We start from the raw sequence: 20168 nt of genomic DNA on the forward strand, positions 1-20168 counted from the left end.
ACACACACACACACACCACACACACACACACACACACAGCACACACACACACAATGCACACACACCACACACACACACACACACACACACACACACACACACACACACACACACACACACACACACACACACACACACACACCCACACACCACACACACACACAAATCACATCATCAAAACACACATCTAAGCCTCTAAATTCTGCACAGCGTGAGCTATTATTGGCAGATCTGCCCTATCTGGCGCAAACACTCATTCCTGTAGCCATGAAACGTCACATCTTATCACCATACTGTCCTAAAGTTCCATAACATAATCCATAGTGTGTGTGTGTGTGTGTGTGTGTGTGTGTGTGTGTGTGTGTGTGTGTGTGTGTGTGTGTGTGTCTGTGTGTGTGTGTTTAATTATCATATTTCTGTATGTGGTATTATAACTGAATCATTATATCCTGTTGGATGAACGTGTAGGTGTTTGCTTATTTTAGCACATATGTATCTGTTTATGCTCTCAGAGCGCAGTGGGAATAAGTGAGGTTAATGTGTGTGTGTGTGTGTGTGTGTGTGTGTGTGTGTGTGTGTGTGTGTGTGTGTGTGTGTGTGTGTGTGTGTGTGTGTGTGTGTGTGTGTGTGTGTGTGACCTACCACTCCAGTTCTTTGCCATCTTAAACATGTTGGCTGCTCTGGCGTAGATTTCACAGGCATCCTCCACCTTATGGTTCCCCCTATAACACACACACACACACACACACACACACACACACACACACACACACACACACACACACACACACACACACACACACACACACACACACACACACACACACACACACACACACACACACACACAGTCAATTAAAATCAACAATTTATTTTCTTATTTAATACAGTTGTTTGCCTGTTAAATGATGCAAACTCAGATATATATATGTAACACTGTGTATGAGGCGTAACTATGACGTTGTTATTTCACTTGGGTGACATCACTGCAGAGGTCAGCAGAGGAAACGTTCACCCTGCAGCTGAGAGAAATCTGTTCCTCCTCTGAAGCATGCTTTATGTGTTCTCATACAGTAAGAACAGAAAGACTTAAACGGTCTCTTAGCATGCATCTGATTCCTGCCTCATGTATATTTGATCATGTGATATAGTATGGACCTCGAGCAAGTCTTTGACGAGGGACACACAACCGGAGCACAACTAGAAACAGAGCCGGGTTACACGTTTTAAAGCGATTACTGCGCATTTGCCATAATAGAGTTATGTTAGATGTGACGTACACACACACACACACACACACACACACACACACACACACACCATTATTGAATCAATAAAGTTAATGTCTCTGTGTGCAGAAGTAGATTGAAGGAGGCTGAAGTCTTCCATGATGTTCTTTTAAAGGGTTACAGTTAGGTTGGCTTTGTTTCTATATGACCTTCACAACCTGTCAAAAGCAATACATCCAAGTCTGCTTCCTCTCGTCAGGACGGAGGCTCATTAGAAACATCCTCCACGCATGTAGTGAGAACAGATGGGACCCATTGTTGAGGATACTCGCTAAAAACAGACACCTTATTACAATTCCAACTAACATACTTCATTGCGTTAAAGCTGTGTTGCTGCCCGAGGCTTTAGTTGTTTTCTTGTGGTTATTAATAAGGATGTAAGTATACATCAAAGTGCATTGATTCTGATTAAGGATGTTATGTCATCATGCAGACTGAAATGATCGATACATCTTTCATGTGCCACCATTCATCTACATTTGAATCGGATCGAAATTGAGGCCGACTGTGACGTCAGAACAAATCGATATAATCAGTCATCTATATTCTATACAATTGTAATCTAGTTATTTAGATTTCTGATGTTTGAGTTGGTCTATAACACCGTAGTCACCCTGATTTTATGGATGAATAAAATAAATGATGGCTAAAGCTAACAATTGATCAATCTGTTGGTTATTTTATTTACTAACAGTTTGCTTTGACACAGTCCAATAAAGGTAAAACATTTCCCAATGTAACATCTTCACATTTCATTGGTTTTATGAAAGACTTAGATGTTTTATTGATTGACAAAATAGTCGTAAATTCATTTTCTGTTAATTGTTATATCGTTATATCTATTTTGACGTGAACATAAATGTAGAAAATATAAAATTGTACTACTCAACATCATTATGAGGTAGGATATATAGATCCTTCAGCTTCCTCAAATCAATAATGCAGCCGTTATCCCTGTTGGAAAGGACCAATCGATACATTTATCAATCAACCAATCAATAAATACATATCATATCATCACATTTATATAACAGTGTTTCCATTTAACATGTAAACATACGCCCCTCCCACACATGAAGGCCCCCCATCCGCTCACACGCACACACGCACACACGCACACACACACATCCCCCGCACCCCCGATGGTTCCCCGCACACCGGCCTCTGCGCTGCTCTCCCCGCTTCCCCGCACCTCTTCCGCGGCCTCACGCTCGACGCTCCCCCCCGCCGCATCATCGATGTGCCACATTTACATTCTCCACGAAGCGCGAGCCACATTACCCGCGAGGACAGCTCATATCTTTTTGGGGATACAGCTGACGAACCATGACAGCAAAATCTTGCAATGTCACACAGAGGAAGATAAATCATGCCAAGACTAAATTATATACATGAATAAGAACAATGCAGGGTTACATCTGGCCTCTGCAGAGACGCATCACCATTATTATAAGGATATTATATTATTAAAGCCCGCGAGATGTTGGGATAAGCAGCAGCATTTGACTGGCGTTGAGAGGCCCTGTGTGCACGAATCCAAAATGACAGAGGGAGGTAAACAGAGACAAGATTACCCGAACATCCCCCCGAGGAAGGATCCGGACGCTTTGACCTTCTTGTCGGCCTCAGCTATCAGCTGCATGGCCTCCTTCTCTTTTCCGGAGTTGTCCATGTCTGGGTCTGCCTCTGGAGGAGAAGCTGGAGGAGATCAGGCCGATGTTCCGCAGTGGAGAAGAGGAGCAGAGCTGTGGTGGAGGAGGAAGAGGAGGAGGAAGAGGAGATGTGTGTCTGCTGGGGTGCTGATGCTGAGGGGCTGCAGCTCTTTTTCTACGGAGAGAGAGGAAGGACATCCGGGGATCATTGCTGACATCTGCTGGGGAAGATAGGGGAGTGCAACTGCGTGGTGCAAAATTATGACAATCGTAAATAGACTTTACCCAAAACAAAGGCCTATATCTAACATTTGCATTAAACAAAGAATAAAGTATTTTCTTTCGTCTTCAACAGGTGTGGATCCTTAACAATGATGACAACACCAATATATATAAATGCCATCTCACTGGAGGGGAAATCTACTGAGGGTATCTATGGGGTATTTAAAGAATGCACAATATTAAATATACCATACTCCATAATACAAATATCTACTAGTAAACAAATATTAACATTTGATTCTTTGTACATTATAAAAGTGTGCAAGTACGTTTCTCTATAGCAGTGGTGAGGTGCTGCCCGAACCAAATACCTTTTGCACAACAAAATTAAAAGTAAAGATTTTCTTCTTCTTTCAAAAATGTTATTAACTGTTTTTATAAATAAAAATGCCATCTGTTGGAAGCTACTGGGAATGCCCCGGTCTCGTCCGAAGTCACTGACCTCTACTGGTTTCTGGTCACACAGGTTTATTGGTTTATAAATGTTTGTTTGCCTTTCAGGAAACTCACCGTCTCAGTTTACATGGAGACATTTTTCCGAACAATTTACAATAAAGACATGTTTAATATTTACGGATCATTGCTGACATCTGCTGGGATTATTGTGGGACGGCAGCTGTGTGAGAATACTCGTGAATACTCGTGAAATTGTGACGAGCTCCATTCGTTTTTACAAAAAGGAAAATGTTGATAGGATTTGATTAGTTGAAACCATAATAATGACGAAAGACCCTCTCTTAGCGTTGAAAGCCCTCCTCCACGTGCATACAATGCCTCCCTAGATATAACAAAGAAATGCAGAAGAAAAAACTAAAACAATAAAAATATCGGTTGTGGTTTAGCCCGGACAATAAGCAACAAATAAACATTGAACAAAGCCATTAAATAGTCTAAAGACGCCTCTCAGCTCGTCACCTCCTCCACGTTCCTCCCCGTGGCTCGTCTTCGTCATCAGAAAGGGCTCCTGATGTTTGACAACAGTAATTACCTCCTCTCTCCTCTCTTGTGTTAGACATTGAACAATTCATGTTTAGTTCAAACATTTTTAATTTCCAACTCTTAAAATATCATTCAACAAACAATTCGGAGAAGACGGTAAAGCATGCTCAGTTTAATCACTAAAGCGAGCTGCGTTCAACAAGGTGTTTTGATGGAGATGTCTCTAGCAGATCATCTAACCCTCCTGTTGTCTTCGTCCCCCCTTACTTTGGTGTTCGCGGTCAAATGTGACCGGTCCTGTTTTAACTGCTATTACATTAACACAAAAACATTCATCATCACCACATTTCTTTTCACACCCTTTCAAACTGTACATATTGTATCAGAGTACTGGTACACATGAAGAACTGCAGTAAATATACAAAGAATAGACACTGAACATGTATTGCGTGTGCTAGGTGTGATCCATGTGGGGGGAGGGGTACATAAGGGGGGGGACACATCTAGAGTGTGTGTGTGTGTGTGTTTTATCTGATCCGGATGGTTACTAATTCCTTTTCTTTATGGCGGCCATGTTTGAGCGGGAACACCATGGTGTTACAAAGTTGACTAAATCATCCACACTTCAATGAAAGTGGTGATCAGCAATTTTACATGTTCAAATGTCTGCTGTGGAGGATGTCATGAAGCCTGAATGCAATCGAATGTAAAGCAAAAAAGTTACGATTGATGAAAGCAGTACATCCCGAAGACATCAGGAGGGTTAACGTGTTAAGAGAATACCGAAGTACTGACATTAAAGTCTAAGATATTGGCTTCAAAATGTCAGTATAAAGTTCAGTGTATCTCAATCTGAGTAGATGCAGAAAGGATGTTGAACACGGCAGCTTTAGTCCAGAACACAACAACACATGGAGAATGCGTTCTGGAAGATCACTGTACACAATGTGACGAGCCAAATCCATTTGACATTATTTTACAAAAAGACTTTGCACTCTGAAATAAATTGCAAACAAAAGACCAAAAAAAAGAGTTTTCTTCTTCTTCTTCCAACAGTTAAGTTGTACATGTTCTCTATTCTTAATTGAGATGATAACAATAAATAAATAACCGTAGAATCATGCAGCCGACTTTGAGGCTCTTCCAGCTGTCCGTAAATCCTGACCTGATGCTGCTACTGCTCAGATTATTATTTCAAATAAATCAACGAGAATGTTCCACTTACTCCAAAATCCTGCTTCTCTCCGTTCATATTATTACCTCCATAAATGTCTTTGTCTAACAGTCATGCTATGATATCTTAACTTGGAGATACATTACTCATAAATCAAGATGCAATAAAGTTTCCAGTCTATCGCATACATACAGATATATTTACTGAGCCTGTTTCGTTATTATCTGCTGATCAGATGATTTCTCAAAACCATTAGAAAACATGAGTTTCAACGTATTCTGCATCTGGGCTTCTTCTACAGATGACTGTCAGCTTCTAAACTAATCATTCATTCAAGATACAGAGGGAAACAAAGCTGATTGTCTTTTGAAATATTACATGAAATGAGATGCATTGATGTAACATGAGCCCAATACTGCATTGTGTGTCTATATTCCAATGAGAAGTGTACAGTATGCACAATAAACCTGTGTGTGTGTGTGTGTGTGTGTGTGTGTGTGTGTGATAGCAAATTACTTTATTTAATATTGTAGGTTATCGTTTTAAAATAGTAAACAGAAAAGAAGTGGTGGGTGTGTTTCAATCTCTTCTCTATGTAGATAGATGGAGAGAGATAGATAGATAGATAGATAGATGGATAGATGGATGGATAGAGAGATAGAGAGATAGATAGAGAGATTGATAGATAGATAGATGGAGAGAGAGATAGATAGATAGATGGAGAGAGAGAGATAGAGAGATAGATAGAGAGATAGATAGATAGATATGAATAGATGGATAGAGAGAGAGATAGATATGGATAGATGGATAGAGATAGATAGAGAGATAGATAGATAGATAGATAGATAGATAGATATGGATAGATGGATAGATGGATGGATGGAGAGAGAGATAGAGAGATAGATATGGATAGATGGATAGATGGATGGATGGAGAGAGAGATAGATGGAGAGAGAGATGGAGAGAGAGATAGATGGATAGATGGATAGATAGAGAGATAGATAGATAGAGAGATAGATGGATGGATAGAGAGATAGATGGAGAGAGAGATATATCGAGAGATAGAGTGATAGAGAGATAGATGGATGTCATGCAGCACAAACTGTTGGGTTATAAGGTTGTCCGTCAAAATAACAAAAGAAAACGAAAGCAGTTCTGATAAACGCTGAAAGTGCATGCTCGAATGGAAGTAGAAAATAAATCACTAAAGCGCTCTTCCATTAGAAAGTAGAGTTACAGTCTTCCCCTCCCACTTCCTGGTATTTCCATCCTTTTGCACTTCTTCCCCCCCTCAGTCATCCTCCGACAGACCCTCGTGAGGAGTGGAGGGGCGGGACTTGCTGTGACTCCGGACCTCCGATTTCCTGTCCTGCAGGAAGTCTTCGATCTCTCCGGGCAAACACTGAAACTTCTCCTGGAACTCAGCCTCCACCGAGCCCTGCAGCTGCAGAAGCACAACGTGAGGAAGAGGGTGGGAGGTTAATCTAATGTATTACCAGAGATGGCCAGAGTACACACATCCTTTACTCAAGTACAAGTACAGATACTCATGTTTAACAATACTCTGGTGAAAGTAGAAGTACTGACTAAACTTCTTTACTCAAGTAAAAGTAAAGAGGCTTTGAAATGTACTTCAGTAAAAAGCACCCATAGCTAGCAGCTGCTTTAAAGAGTACCTGACCTCCCTTTATATTAATAGAAAGTACAGGTATTTGGGTTCAACATGTAAGAAGTAGAAAGTACAGGTATTTGTGTTCAACATGTAAGAAGTAGAAAGTACAGGTATTTGGGTTCAACATGTAAGAAGTAGAAAGTACAGGTATTTGGGTTCAACATGTAAGAAGTAGAAAGTACAGGTATTTGTGTTCAACATGTAAGAAGTAGAAAGTACAGGTATTTGTGTTCAACATGTAAGAAGTAGAAAGTACAGGTATTTGGGTTCAACATGTAAGAAGTAGAAAGTACAGGTATTTGGGTTCAACATGTAAGAAGTAGAAAGTACAGGTATTTGTGTTCAACATGTTAGAAGTAGAAAGTACAGGTATTTGAGTTCAACATGTAAGAAGTAGAAAGTACAGGTATTTGGGTTCAACATGAGAGAAGTAGAAAGTACAGGTATTTGGGTTCAACATGTGAGAAGTAGAAAGTACAGGTATTTGGGTTCAACATGAGAGAAGTAGAAAGTACAGGTATTTGGGTTCAACATGTGAGAAGTAGAAAGTACAGGTATTTGGGTTCAACATGTAAGAAGTAGAAAGTACAGGTATTTGAGTTCAACATGTAAGAAGTAGAAAGTACAGGTATTTGGGTTCAACACGTAAGAAGTAGAAAGTACAGGTATTTGAGTTCAACATGTAAGAAGTAGAAAGTACAGGTATTTGTGTTCAACATGTGAGAAGTAGAAAGTACAGGTATTTGAGTTCAACATGTAAGAAGTAGAAAGTACAGGTATTTGAGTTCAACATGTAAGAAGTAGAAAGTACAGGTATTTGTGTTCAACATGTAAGAAGTAGAAAGTACAGGTATTTGAGTTCAACATGTAAGAAGTAGAAAGTACAGGTATTTGTGTTCAACATGTAAGAAGTAGAAAGTACAGGTATTTGTGTTCAACATGTGAGAAGTAGAAAGTACAGGTATTTGTGTTCAACATGTAAGAAGTAGAAAGTACAGGTATTTGTGTTCAACATGTAAGAAGTAGAAAGTACAGGCAGGGTTTCCCACACATAGACTATACTTGAGCGGGCCGCCCAGGTATATTAACGGCCGCCCAAGTATATTTCGCGACCCATTTAGTTTTGTTTTTTTTTAATAATTTTTTTTTTTTATAATTTTTCTTTTATTCGTCCGTGACCACGACGCCATCTGCGATCGATTAATTTGTGGACAATGATCCCTCGCTCTCTTGCTCTGATCTCGCCTCCTTCTGGCCTGTTAAGTGGCCTGCCTCACACAGGGTGACTGGCTGTCCACATGATGTGGCCTGCCGACATGGCCACTGTCATACAGATCATAAATCAAAGCCCTTGATTGGTCTCTGTGTGTCATTCAAGCTCGGGATAACCTCAGCTCAGGTGAGGTAAAGGACTCTCTGAGTGTTTAGATAGTTAACTTAGTCCAAGTTCTCAGTGGGTCTCAAATGGTGTGGTCACCATTTATGTAAACACATATTTCCATTTGAGAGGGTAGTGATTGGTCTAATGCAGTGGTTCCCAACCTGTAAGGCAATACATGATTGTCACTAAAGCCTTGTCTCTACATTACAATAAAATATAAAAAACAATTGATTAATTAATTTTAATAAAAATTCAAGTTAGTATTAAAGGCATAAAAAGAAAGAAATGTATAATTTTCATTTGGGGGGGCTCTTGGGGAAAAAAGGTTGGGAACCCCTGGTCTAATGGATAGTGAGGGGGGCTGAAGATCGGAAGGCTGTGAGTTCAAATCCTGCCAGGAACACCACCACTAGTGTGCCCTTGAGCAAGGCACTTAGCCCTTAGTTACTCCAGGGAGAATGTCCCTGTAATCGGTCATTAATAAGTCGCTTTGGATAAAAGCGTCAGCTAAATGAAATGTAATGTGATTAGTAAAAAATGCATGAATAAATAAATAAAGAGTTAACTAGGTGAAAAAAGGTAAGATACACTTTTAAAACTTGTTGAGAGAAAACTAGTCTTTGCTGCTGCCTCAAAGAGGAGCAGGGGGAGAGGAGGGAGACAGGAGAGGCTGATTCAGGAGCACAGATAAATGACAACTATAACTATAAATGAACCAAAAATAAATTAATAAACAAGTTTTCAGTGTTTTTTTCATATTGGAAATGGTATGTTATTGGTTATGGCCATGATTTTATGATTATTGAAATGTATACAGTTCTGTTTAATATAGGTGTTTCCATAGATCTAGTCTCTTTATTTCCTCCTCAAAATGCACCAGATTGATGCATTTAACTCCAAAATAAAAAATAAAATCTTACCGGGGGGGGCATGCCCCTGGACCCCCTAGAGGACTTGAGGTTGACCCCCACTAAAAATCACATGTATAGGTTCCTAAATACATTTATAAATACATTTATTTTTTTAAATAGTAACCCATTTCCATATGTTCATGTGTGGGTAGTAGATTTAAACTATAGGGCTATCATTATGGGCCCTGCCTGTAACTGTTCGCTCTGCCATCGCGTGAAGGGTCTGCTAACAAGCGACCAACAGAAATGTTAATGTTGTTGCACGTCACCTCAACCCCCCCCCCCCCCGCTACCACCACCCCCCCAAGTATATTTCAGATCTGTGGGAAACACTGACAGGTATTTGGGTTCAACATGTGAGAAGTAGAAAGTACAGGTATTTGAGTTCAACATGTAAGAAGTAGAAAGTACAGGTATTTGGGTTCAACATGTGAGAAGTAGAAAGTACAGGTATTTGTGTTCAAAATGTAAGCAGTAGAAAGTACAGGTATTTGAGTTCAACATGTAAGAAGTAGAAAGTACAGGTATTTGTGTTCAACATGTAAGAAGTAGAAAGTACAGGTATTTGAGTTCAACATGTAAGAAGTAGAAAGTACAGGTATTTGTGTTCAACATGTAAGAAGTAGAAAGTACAGGTATTTGAGTTCAACATGTAAGAAGTAGAAAGTACAGGTATTTGTGTTCAACATGTAAGAAGTAGAAAGTACAGGTATTTGAGTTCAACATGTAAGAAGTAGAAACTTTTACTTCTAAAGAAGAAGACATTTGGGATGTAGGTATCTAGTATTTAGGATTCAAACCCATAGGCTGAAGCTCTACCAGCTGAACTATGCTGCGGCCCATTGTTTTATGTATTACTTTTCTTTTTGCATTGTTGTAATGCTCTTTTTTGTTCTTGTGTGTGTCTTCTTTCTACCTTTGGTTTCAGGTCCTGTATCTCCTGCAGGAGCTCCGTGTGCTGCTCCACCAGCTGATCGTGGCGCTTCGTCTGAGTCTCCTCCAGCTGGAGACAGAAACCATGCAGAGAGTTTTATGAAGCGTTATATAGAGGGGTGCAGTGATTTCCTATTTCTGTAGTGGACCCTGAAGGCATCTCCCAGGTTCCTTCCACAGAACGCAATGGGCTTTTTCCATTGGCCGTTTGGTTACTGCAGAAAATAGGCAACACACGTTTATGACACATGTTTTTAAATTAACCAGATATGTCGTAGAATACAAAATGAAATCTCTTCAGGTTGTGTTAACCACAGACCTTGTTTTAGGCTTCTAACACTTTCGAAAACCCGTTGACTTCCAGACGAGGGAACAGGAAGTGCTAAAATGCTGACCAATTTCTGGGTTTTAGGACTCATTCCTGCAACACTTTTCCTGATCGTCGAGAGAGCTTTCAGACTGTAGAGAAAACCCATAAAATAAATGTTTTATCCTCCGCTCACCCGTTTTATGTTCTGGACGACTTCATTGACGTAGGACTTATTGATCTCAGTCTTCTCCCTGGGAACACACAGTCAGAGTTTCACATAAACATCTTTATGAGATACACTAAAGTTGTGTGTGTGTGTGTGTGTGTGTGTGTGTGTGTGTGTGTGTGTGTGTATGTTTCTGTGTGTGTGTGTTTCTGTGTGTGTGTGTTTCTGTGTGTGTGTGTTTCTGTGTGTGTGTGTGTATGTCTTTGTGTGTGTGTGTGTGTGTGTGTGTGTATGTGTGTGTGTGTATGTATGTGTGTGTGTGTGTGTGTGTGTGTGTGTATGTATGGATCGTACTCTTCTGCCAGATGTTTCTCTTTGGTCTTCGCTTGGTTGATCTTCTCCGTTCTCCTTCGATCCATCTGTCTCTTCAACTCTTTCTTCTCCCTACGGCAGCAGAGAGAACACGAGAGCTCAGCGGGAGAGATCAGTCACAAAGTCACTTGTTTGAAAATGTTCAATTTGGGGTTCCATATCTGCAGAGGGCAGTGATCCTGAAAGGTGCAGAAGAATCTCACTGGCTGACCCCACGAAGGAGCGCCAGTGGAATACAAACGTACAAAAGTAAAGGCATCGACTTTCACCAAAAGCTATTCTTTGTATCTTTGTTTAAATCTCGTGTTTGAGACTCACTTGTCGCAGATGTCTTTGAGTTTCTTCATCTGCGTGTTGTGACTCTCCTCAGCCAGACTGCTCAGCCTCTCGTTCAGCTGCAGGAAGCACATTTCATCCATGTTTAAACCAAACTGGGATAAAGCAGCACATGGTCTGATCAACGTAGAACTACACTCTACAGAAGCTGAGCATTGGGGTTCGACTTGTTTACGTCTGGGTCACACGTCTAAAGGAAGACATGCCGTGTAAAGAAAGCACTTTCATTTTTTTACTTTGTCTGAAGATTTATCTTAAAATTCCCCATTAAGTTAGCATTACATTAAGCCTAATTATTACATGGCTTAGTTGAATACTCGATTCTGATTGGTCAATTCAGAACACGTGACACGTTGTTAATACCGAACAGACAGACCGCTGTCAAGGACTTATTGACCGTTGTTAAGGACGCTCACATCTTCAGAAAGAAGTCTGGTCGATTTAACTGTATACAGTCGGGCCGAAAAGCAAACTGCATGCCGATCTAGATCCCTCCACTTCGCGTCGGGCTCCTGTCGGTGTTCTTTTCCCCATAATGACCGCGTCGCAGCACATTATCCCTTACTTTGCATATTTAAAATAAGCTTTCAGGCAACTTGTAACAACAACCTTGCAAAGTATGCAAAGAGAAATAGAAAGTCCGCTCAGTAAAGACTCTAATATGTCAATTTAATGCAAAACATGTGGCATTATGTTCATATTTCTGTTTGTATTTAACACAGTATTTACACATTAAGAATATTTCAGAAAAGTTCTTATGGAAAAAACGTTCATAATGGAAGTTTCGTTTACTTTATTTACTTGAGGTGTCTTTTCTTGCATTATAAAATAACTGCACAACCTCATTTTACAGAATTTAAATGTTGTTTTTATAATTTGAACTATCTGCCTGCAGCAGAAAGGTAGCTCAGGTTAGGGTGGTCCAGTTGTTTTTGTTACACTACTTGTGGTTACCATTTTGATGTGTTCTCTCTGCAGGTACTTCTGGCTGTAGTACTGCTCCTGCCTCAGAGCCAGGAGCTGCTGCTGCTGCTCGTCTCTCAGCTGCTGCAGGCGCTCGTCCTTCTCCACCTCCGAACCCCTGAGGAGCAGATACACCAAACGAGTAAATAAGAACTACAGCAGCCATTTTACAAATCCCTTTTCGATTTGACACAACACTTTCAACAACACTTGTGGGCAATCCCCACAGGAGCCATTTGGGGTGAAGTGTCTCAGGGACACAACGACATGCTGACTGCAGTGGGGTTTGAACCTGTGACCCCCTAATCCTAACACCAACGCACTATTCCACTGCGCCACAGCCTCCCGCCTTATCCAAAGCAACTTAAGTGCAGTTGACTGAAAGGTCCCCTATTACACTCTTTCTCATCAATATATCACAGGTCTCAGATATATACAGAGCCTGTCTCTGATTGGCTGAAACACCAAACAGATCATTGCAGCATTACCCATAATCCCCTCTGTTTCAGCCCTGTTTCCAAAGTGCTGATTCTCTGTCTGTTACTTTAGATGAAAACAAGGAGCCCCTCCCCCACGCCCCTCTGAGAGACATTTGGTTACAAAGAACTCAATGGAGCTCTAGAGGAGATTCAGGTGATAAGGGGGGGGGGGGGGGGGGGGGTTACCTTGGTTGCTGATTGGCTAATGGCTACACAAGACAACACATCGTTATGACATCACAAAGTGGCCAAAATCTGAACAGCTCATTTTCAGACAGGTTTTTATAGAAATGGATCAAAAAGAGAGAGAATCTTTGTTCCTGAAACTTTCAGAGTCTCTTTCCACAGAGGGGACACATGTTGATGTAGAAGAGACACGGAGAAGAGGGGACACATGTTGATGAAGAAGAGACATGAAGAAGAGGGGACACATGTTGATGTAGAAGAGACATGAAGAAGAGGGGACACATGTTGATGTAGAAGAGACATGAAGAAGAGGGGACGCATGTTGATGTAGAAGAGACATGAAGAAGAGGGGACACATGTTGATGTAGAAGAGACATGAAGAAGAGGGGACACATGTTGATGTAGAAGAGACATGAAGAAGAGGGGACACATGTTGATGTAGAAGAGACATGAAGAAGAGGGGACACATGTTGATGTAGAAGAGACATGAAGAAGAGGGGACACATGTTGATGTAGAAGAGACATGAAGAAGAGGGGACACATGTTGATGTAGAAGAGACATGAAGAAGAGGGGACACATGTTGATGTAGAAGAGACATGAAGAAGAGGGGACACATGTTGATGTAGAAGAGACATGAAGAAGAGGGGACACATGTTGATGTAGAAGAGACATGAAGAAAAGGGGACACATGTTGATGTAGAAGAGACATGAAGAAGAGGGGACACATGCTGATGTAGAAGAGACATGAAGAAAAGGGGACACATGTTGATGTAGAAGAGACATGGAGAAGAGGGGACACATGTTGATGTAGAAGAGACATGAAGAAGAGGGGACACATGTTGATGTAGAAGAGACATGGAGAAGAGGGGACACATGTTGATGTAGAAGAGACATGAAGAAGAGGGGACACATGTTGATGTAGAAGAGACATGAAGAAGAGGGGACACATGTTGATGTAGAAGAGACATGAAGAAGAGGGGACACATGTTGATGTAGAAGAGACATGAAGAAGAGGGGACACATGTTGATGTAGAAGAGACATGAAGAAGAGGGTCACTACCTGCTCTTGCTGCACTGCCGGACCGTCTTCTTGAACTTGTTGTTGATTTCTCGGAGCAGCTCGGAGGTTTTCTTCTGGTGCCTCCTCACCAGCTCCTTCAGCTCCTTGAACTGCCGCCGCTGCTCCTTCTGGTAGACCTTCGCCTGCTGCAGAGCCTCCATGGAGCACACCGGCACATCTGGGGCAGATGTGGACATTTTGAATGAACTCTCTCTCGTTTAGTTTATTTGTTCATAGTGTCGTGGACGGTCCCCGTTTATCAACCGTCACAAACAACAGTACATGGGGCAGCTTGAGCCAACATTGCTAATGTCCAGCTGTTGTCCAGATGATAATGGACACCTTTTTAAAAGCACAATACATCAACAGCATTAGTTATAAAGAAAGGATGAAAGACAAGTAGATGAGGCAAAAGGATAAAAGAGAACGATACAATGCAAACAACACACGCGTTACTACATACATGTCGAGTGTTTCTATTCTCCGTCAGTTCTTTTAAAACCCTCCTGTTGTCTTCGGGTCAAATCTGACCGATTTACTACTTTCATCAATCATTACTTTTTAGTTTTACATTCGATTGCATTCAGGCTTCATGATATCCTTCACAGCAGACATTTGAACATATACAATTGCTGATCAACACTTTCATTGAGTTTAATTAAAATTAATGATCCCCCTCATTGGGACCTCCATTTTGTCCCCATAAGGGAAGCCAGTCCCCACACGTGACTATGTAAACAGATTTAGGTCCCCACAAGTATAGTAATGCTAGAACACACACACACACACACACACACACACACACACACACACACACACACACACCACACACACACACACACACACACACACACACACACACACACACACACACACACACACACACACACACACACACACACACACACACACACACACACACACACACACACACACACACACACACACACACACACACACACACACACACATGTTCAGTGTCTATTCTTTGTATATTCACTGCAGTTGTTCATGTATACCAGTAGTTTGATACAATATCTACAGTTTGAAAGGGTGTGAAAAGAAATGTGGTGATGATCAATGGTTTTTGTAAATTTGACCGCGAATACCAAAGTAAGGGGGGGGGGGGACGAAGACAATAGGAGGGTTAAAGCTTGTATGAGTTTCATCATATCATTAATAATACTTTTTTGGTCAATGATGATAAAAAAAAGGTCTGTTGAGAGCAACATGTGAACACTCACCTATCAAAACACTTACAACCAGATCTTCACTCTTTGCTGCTGGTTTGGCTGCTTCTAAAACGCAGAGAAGACGTGAAAAACATCAATCAAAGGTGAAATGAACAGCTAAACGTATGAATATTAGCACATGTACTTTGAGCACTCTGTGACTGTGTGGCTCTGGAGGCTGTACCTGTCGTAGCTGCTTGCTGATTGGCTGCGGAGGCTTTGGGCGTGGTGGTGATGGGGGTGTGGCCTGCATGGCCGGGGGTGGGGCTTAACCCGTTCTCCTGAGGAGCTGGTTTCAGATCAGCCTTACGCTCTGCACAAGTATCTGCCTCATCCTGAATAAACACAACAAGAATAAATAATAGCAAAAAAAAACAAGTTCAGTATTAAGTAAAACAAGAATTAGAATTTTCTTTAATGATTATCTTAAGTATTTTTTAAGGGGAGACTCCCAAGCAGTGGCGATTCTAGAGTCTGTGGGGGCCCGAGGCAAACATGCACTGGGGGCCCCTCGAACCAGCTTTCATCACCAGCAGTGCCCCCCCCCAGAGCGGAGCAAGGCAACGAAACTTAAGATAAGAAGCAGCATTTTACGGCGCGCTATGCATGGGGCCGCCTTGAGGGGGTTTCCCGACATGTCGTTGCAGTACATTAAAGGGTGTGTCATGTTGTCGTTGCTGCGGACCTTCTTAATCTACCTTCTTTGGGGGCCCCCTTCTGGTCCGGGGCCCCAAGCAGTTGGGGTGCGCCCCTGCACCCAAGGCTTAAACAACCTTTTACTATGCTCTTGACAATTGTGCGAGTTTCCATATCATGTCTTCTTTCAGAATACTACAAACTAAATCTGGGTTTTTTCCCTTTTCCTTTCTCTAGATTTGTATTTTACATCATATTTGGGAAAAAGTCTAAGCAGTTCACTTTGATAAATCTCAACATTTATGGAAAGACGCGTCCAATATAACAAGAATTTGAGCATTCTTTAATGATTATCTGAAGGGAGACACCCAAGGCTTAAACAACCTTTTATTATGCTCTTGACAATTTGTTGTCTTCCTTCAGACTACTTCAAAAGAAAACATCCAAGTTTATTCCCTTTCTATTTTCCTTTCCGTCTCTACATTTTTATTTTACATCATTATTGGGAAGAAGTGTAAGAATTCAAGTAGTTCACTTTGATAAATCTCAATATTTAATTCATATACATAGTTATCACCGCAATAAACCGTATCTAATTGTGTCTTAATTTACAGGATTTCATTTCATATTCTGTTCTTGTACATATCCCATATTCAATCAATCAATCAATCAATCAATCAATCAATCAATCAATCAATCAATCAATCAATCAATCAATCAATCAATCAATCAATCAATCAATCAATGTTTATTTATATAGCCCAATATCACAAATGTTACATTTGTCTCAGTGGTCTATATTCTATTGACATGTATATAGACGCTGTAACTTATATGACAATAAAACCTTTGAATGTATTTATGGCAAGATGCGTCCTATAACTATAAAAACCAGCAGAGCCTCACCTCGGTGTGCGAGTCCTCCTCTCCGTCCTCCAGCGTCAGCGCGGCCAGCTGTTTGGACCGCTGCTCCAGAAGGTTCACGTACCGGATCGGGTTGGACAGAGCCTCGATCACATCTGGACAGGAAATGCAGATAAAGATTAAAAAACCTAGATGAATACAGAGCTGCGTGTACTTTATAGGGTCTGTCTCATGGACGTGGTCATATTTAAGTTACTTCTAAATGTTGTTGAAGTGCAGAAACATGTTCTTTGTGTAGATTGCAACTCAAAGACTGAGTATGAAGTCAGCTTTCTGTCCCCAGAGTCAGAACTGAACATGGAGAAGCAGCGTTCAGTTATTATGCTCCAAATATCTGGAACAGACTCCCAGAAACCTGCAGGTCCGCTGCAACTCTGACTACTTTTAAATCCAGGCTGAAGACTTTTCTTTTTGTCGCTGCTTTTAATTGAACTATTCATATCTTGGACTGCACTGTAACTTTTATCCATGTATTTTTTATTTTAATGTTTTAAATTTAAACGGAATTAATTTCTCCATGACATTTATGAGAGGGACTGCTCGAAAGTAGGATATTTGGGATATCCATCGTAGCCAGGGTTTACGATCAGTTTTTGCCTTGCCTTGCCTTGCCTTGCCTTAGTGTAAAATTAAAGTCCATTTATATGAGAATTAAATACACACAATATTGAGGTACTTGTATTTTCATTTTCTGCTGCTTTGTACTTCTACTCAACATTATTCTAGTTGTATATTATAATACAAATAATGTAAATAAAACTGAATAAAATCAACAAATTTAAATGGATTGTTTATTATTATTATAGGAAAAATGTAGACTGGTCAGAAAAAAAACAGGAAAAACTTGCAGGAAATTCAGCAAAGTTCTTGATTTTAAAACTCGTTTTTTGTGAAAATATGTCGGAATAGTTGTTTTTCTGCAGAACAGTATTTACTTTCTTTGATGTTTTACCTGCAAAGGTGTCTGGGACGTAGTCTTTGACTTCGATGTAGACAAACACAGCCGGCAGAACCAGAGACTGATTCTTCTCGTTCCTCAAGCTGATGTAACGATAACCTGAAAGAAAAATCAACCAACTGTCTGAAGCCAAAGAGTCTGATGTGTTGGGTTAGTGATACTGAAAGAATCAGGCAAGAAAGAATGAGAAGTATGAAGAACAAATTACAAGGAAACATAGCAATGAAAATTAGCATGATAATATTACATTTCTGCTAATAGATTCCTCTTAATATCACACACTGACCCATTACAGTCTCACAACAGACAGAGAGGAAGTTCATGAATAACTACCTGGTCTGATGGCAGACACTGGAATGATCCGATGACCAATAAACTTTCCTCCTTCCTCAAAAGCAGCGATCCTCAGCGAGGCCAGAGTGGGAAGAATCACCTGCAGAGTCAGAGCATCCTCACGCTGGTTACGGCTGTTAGCATCTGGAGCTAGCTACACTAATCAGAAGCTTGTTCAACAGGAAGTAGGAGGACGAGTTGTCAGCAGACGAGTCAGAGTTACAGCTCAGGTTGGTTTCTGTTGAGTCTCACCTTTTTGAAGACGATGGGCTCCTCGTCCCACACCGGGTTGACGGCGTTGTTGTTCTGAGAGGTTTTAGTTTTCAGGGCTTTCCTCCTGGTGTCTGCAGGAAGACCGAACATGTCCGCCTCCACATACACACCCACGCGCTTCTCAGTGAGAAACTGTCCTGAAATCACCTGGATCACTCACACACACACACACACACACACACACACACACACACACACACACACACACACACACACACACACACACACACACACACACACACACACACACACACACACACACACACACACACACACACACACACACACACACACACACACACACACACACAGAGACGTTTCAATAACTACACTTTACATGTAATTGAGAGGTGCAGGAATGAGTCGGACTAAAAACCCTCACATGAGTCTAGATATTTTCGTTAGAAGCCCAAAAGTAGATTTACCGCTGCTGAATCCAAAAATGGCGGTTTCTAACAAGTTTTTTTAAAACTCTAAAGTCTAAGTTTCCAATGAGGAACTGCAGCACTTATTGCCACAACCGATTCCATTGACAAAACCAGTCATTTTAACGTGCAGATAATGGGAGTTTCTGCTTTAACTCTACCTTGATTGGCTAGTTACGTGACTTTGGTGAATCCAAACCAAAGTCACACAGGAACACAAACTAGCAACCAACCTATACTAACTACTAGTTTTGGCAAAGGAGTCAGGTGGCTTTGGCGAGAGCATTTATGGATGTAACACCGTTCATAACCCTACATTAATGTTGGCTTTTCCTTCAGGGTGTTTTGCTGCTTCCTGTCCTCACAAGTGCATTGATCAGTTTCTGTGCAGCCATCACTGTGTATTTCTCCAAGCTAGGGCTTGGGTTTAGATAAATACCTCAAATGACCCACTTCATACTCTCTGAAATGCAGAGTGGAGTACAAATACTTTGTTACTGTCCTTAAGTAAATTGTTTTGGTATCAGTACTTTACTCCACGACTTTTTTTTCTGTCGACTTTTTACTTTGACTTCTTACATTTTGAACCCAAATACCTGTACTTTCTACTTCTTACATGTTGAACTCAAATACCTGTACTTTCTACTTCTTAAATTTTGAACACTAATACCTGTACTTTCTACTTCTTACATGTTGAACTCAAATACCTGTACTTTCTACTTCTTACACTTTGAACACTAATACCTGTACTTTCTACTTCTTACATGTTGAACTCAAATACCTGTACTTTCTACTTCTTACATGTTGAACACTAATACCTGTACTTTCTACTTCTCACATGTTGAACTCAAATACCTGTACTTTCTACTTCTTACATGTTGAACTCAAATACCTGTACTTTCTACTTCTTACATGTTGAACTCAAATACCTGTACTTTCTACTTCTTACATGTTGAACTCAAATACCTGTACTTTCTACTTCTTACATGTTGAACACTAATACCTGTACTTTCTACTTCTCACATGTTGAACTCAAATACCTGTACTTTCTACTTCTTACATGTTGAACACTAATACCTGTACTTTCTACTTCTTACATGTTGAACTCAAATACCTGTACTTTCTACTTCTTACATGTTGAACACTAATACCTGTACTTTCTACTTCTTACACTTTGAACACTAATACCTGTACTTTCTACTTCTTACATGTTGAACTCAAATACCTGTACTTTCTACTTCTTACATGTTGAACACTAATACCTGTACTTTCTACTTCTCA

At 40.7% G+C, this 20168-nt stretch overlaps 2 protein-coding genes across 2 annotated transcripts in view; both read right to left on the bottom strand.

The window, feature by feature from the left end:
• The window catches only part of crls1 (cardiolipin synthase 1), a 404081-nt gene that overhangs the window by 325690 nt on the left and 58223 nt on the right, over window positions 1-20168 (bottom strand). The window lies entirely within an intron of this gene.
• The window catches only part of LOC117459268 (1-phosphatidylinositol 4,5-bisphosphate phosphodiesterase beta-1-like), a 45669-nt gene continuing 29753 nt past the window's right edge, over window positions 4253-20168 (bottom strand). The window contains exons 20-32 of the mRNA XM_034099998.2: window positions 18442-18609; window positions 18190-18289; window positions 17851-17955; window positions 16881-16993; window positions 15523-15673; window positions 15351-15404; window positions 14107-14284; window positions 12372-12498; window positions 11400-11476; window positions 11064-11153; window positions 10737-10794; window positions 10217-10303; window positions 4253-6780 (exon numbers count right to left, since the gene is read on the bottom strand). Coding sequence (XP_033955889.1) covers window positions 6628-6780; window positions 10217-10303; window positions 10737-10794; window positions 11064-11153; window positions 11400-11476; window positions 12372-12498; window positions 14107-14284; window positions 15351-15404; window positions 15523-15673; window positions 16881-16993; window positions 17851-17955; window positions 18190-18289; window positions 18442-18609 — 1461 coding nt within the window. The 3' untranslated portion in view covers window positions 4253-6627. The remainder of the gene's footprint in view (window positions 6781-10216; window positions 10304-10736; window positions 10795-11063; window positions 11154-11399; window positions 11477-12371; window positions 12499-14106; window positions 14285-15350; window positions 15405-15522; window positions 15674-16880; window positions 16994-17850; window positions 17956-18189; window positions 18290-18441; window positions 18610-20168) is intronic.

This window comes from Pseudochaenichthys georgianus, chromosome 15 (assembly GCF_902827115.2).
Source record: "Pseudochaenichthys georgianus chromosome 15, fPseGeo1.2, whole genome shotgun sequence".
NCBI lineage: Eukaryota > Metazoa > Chordata > Actinopteri > Perciformes > Channichthyidae > Pseudochaenichthys > Pseudochaenichthys georgianus.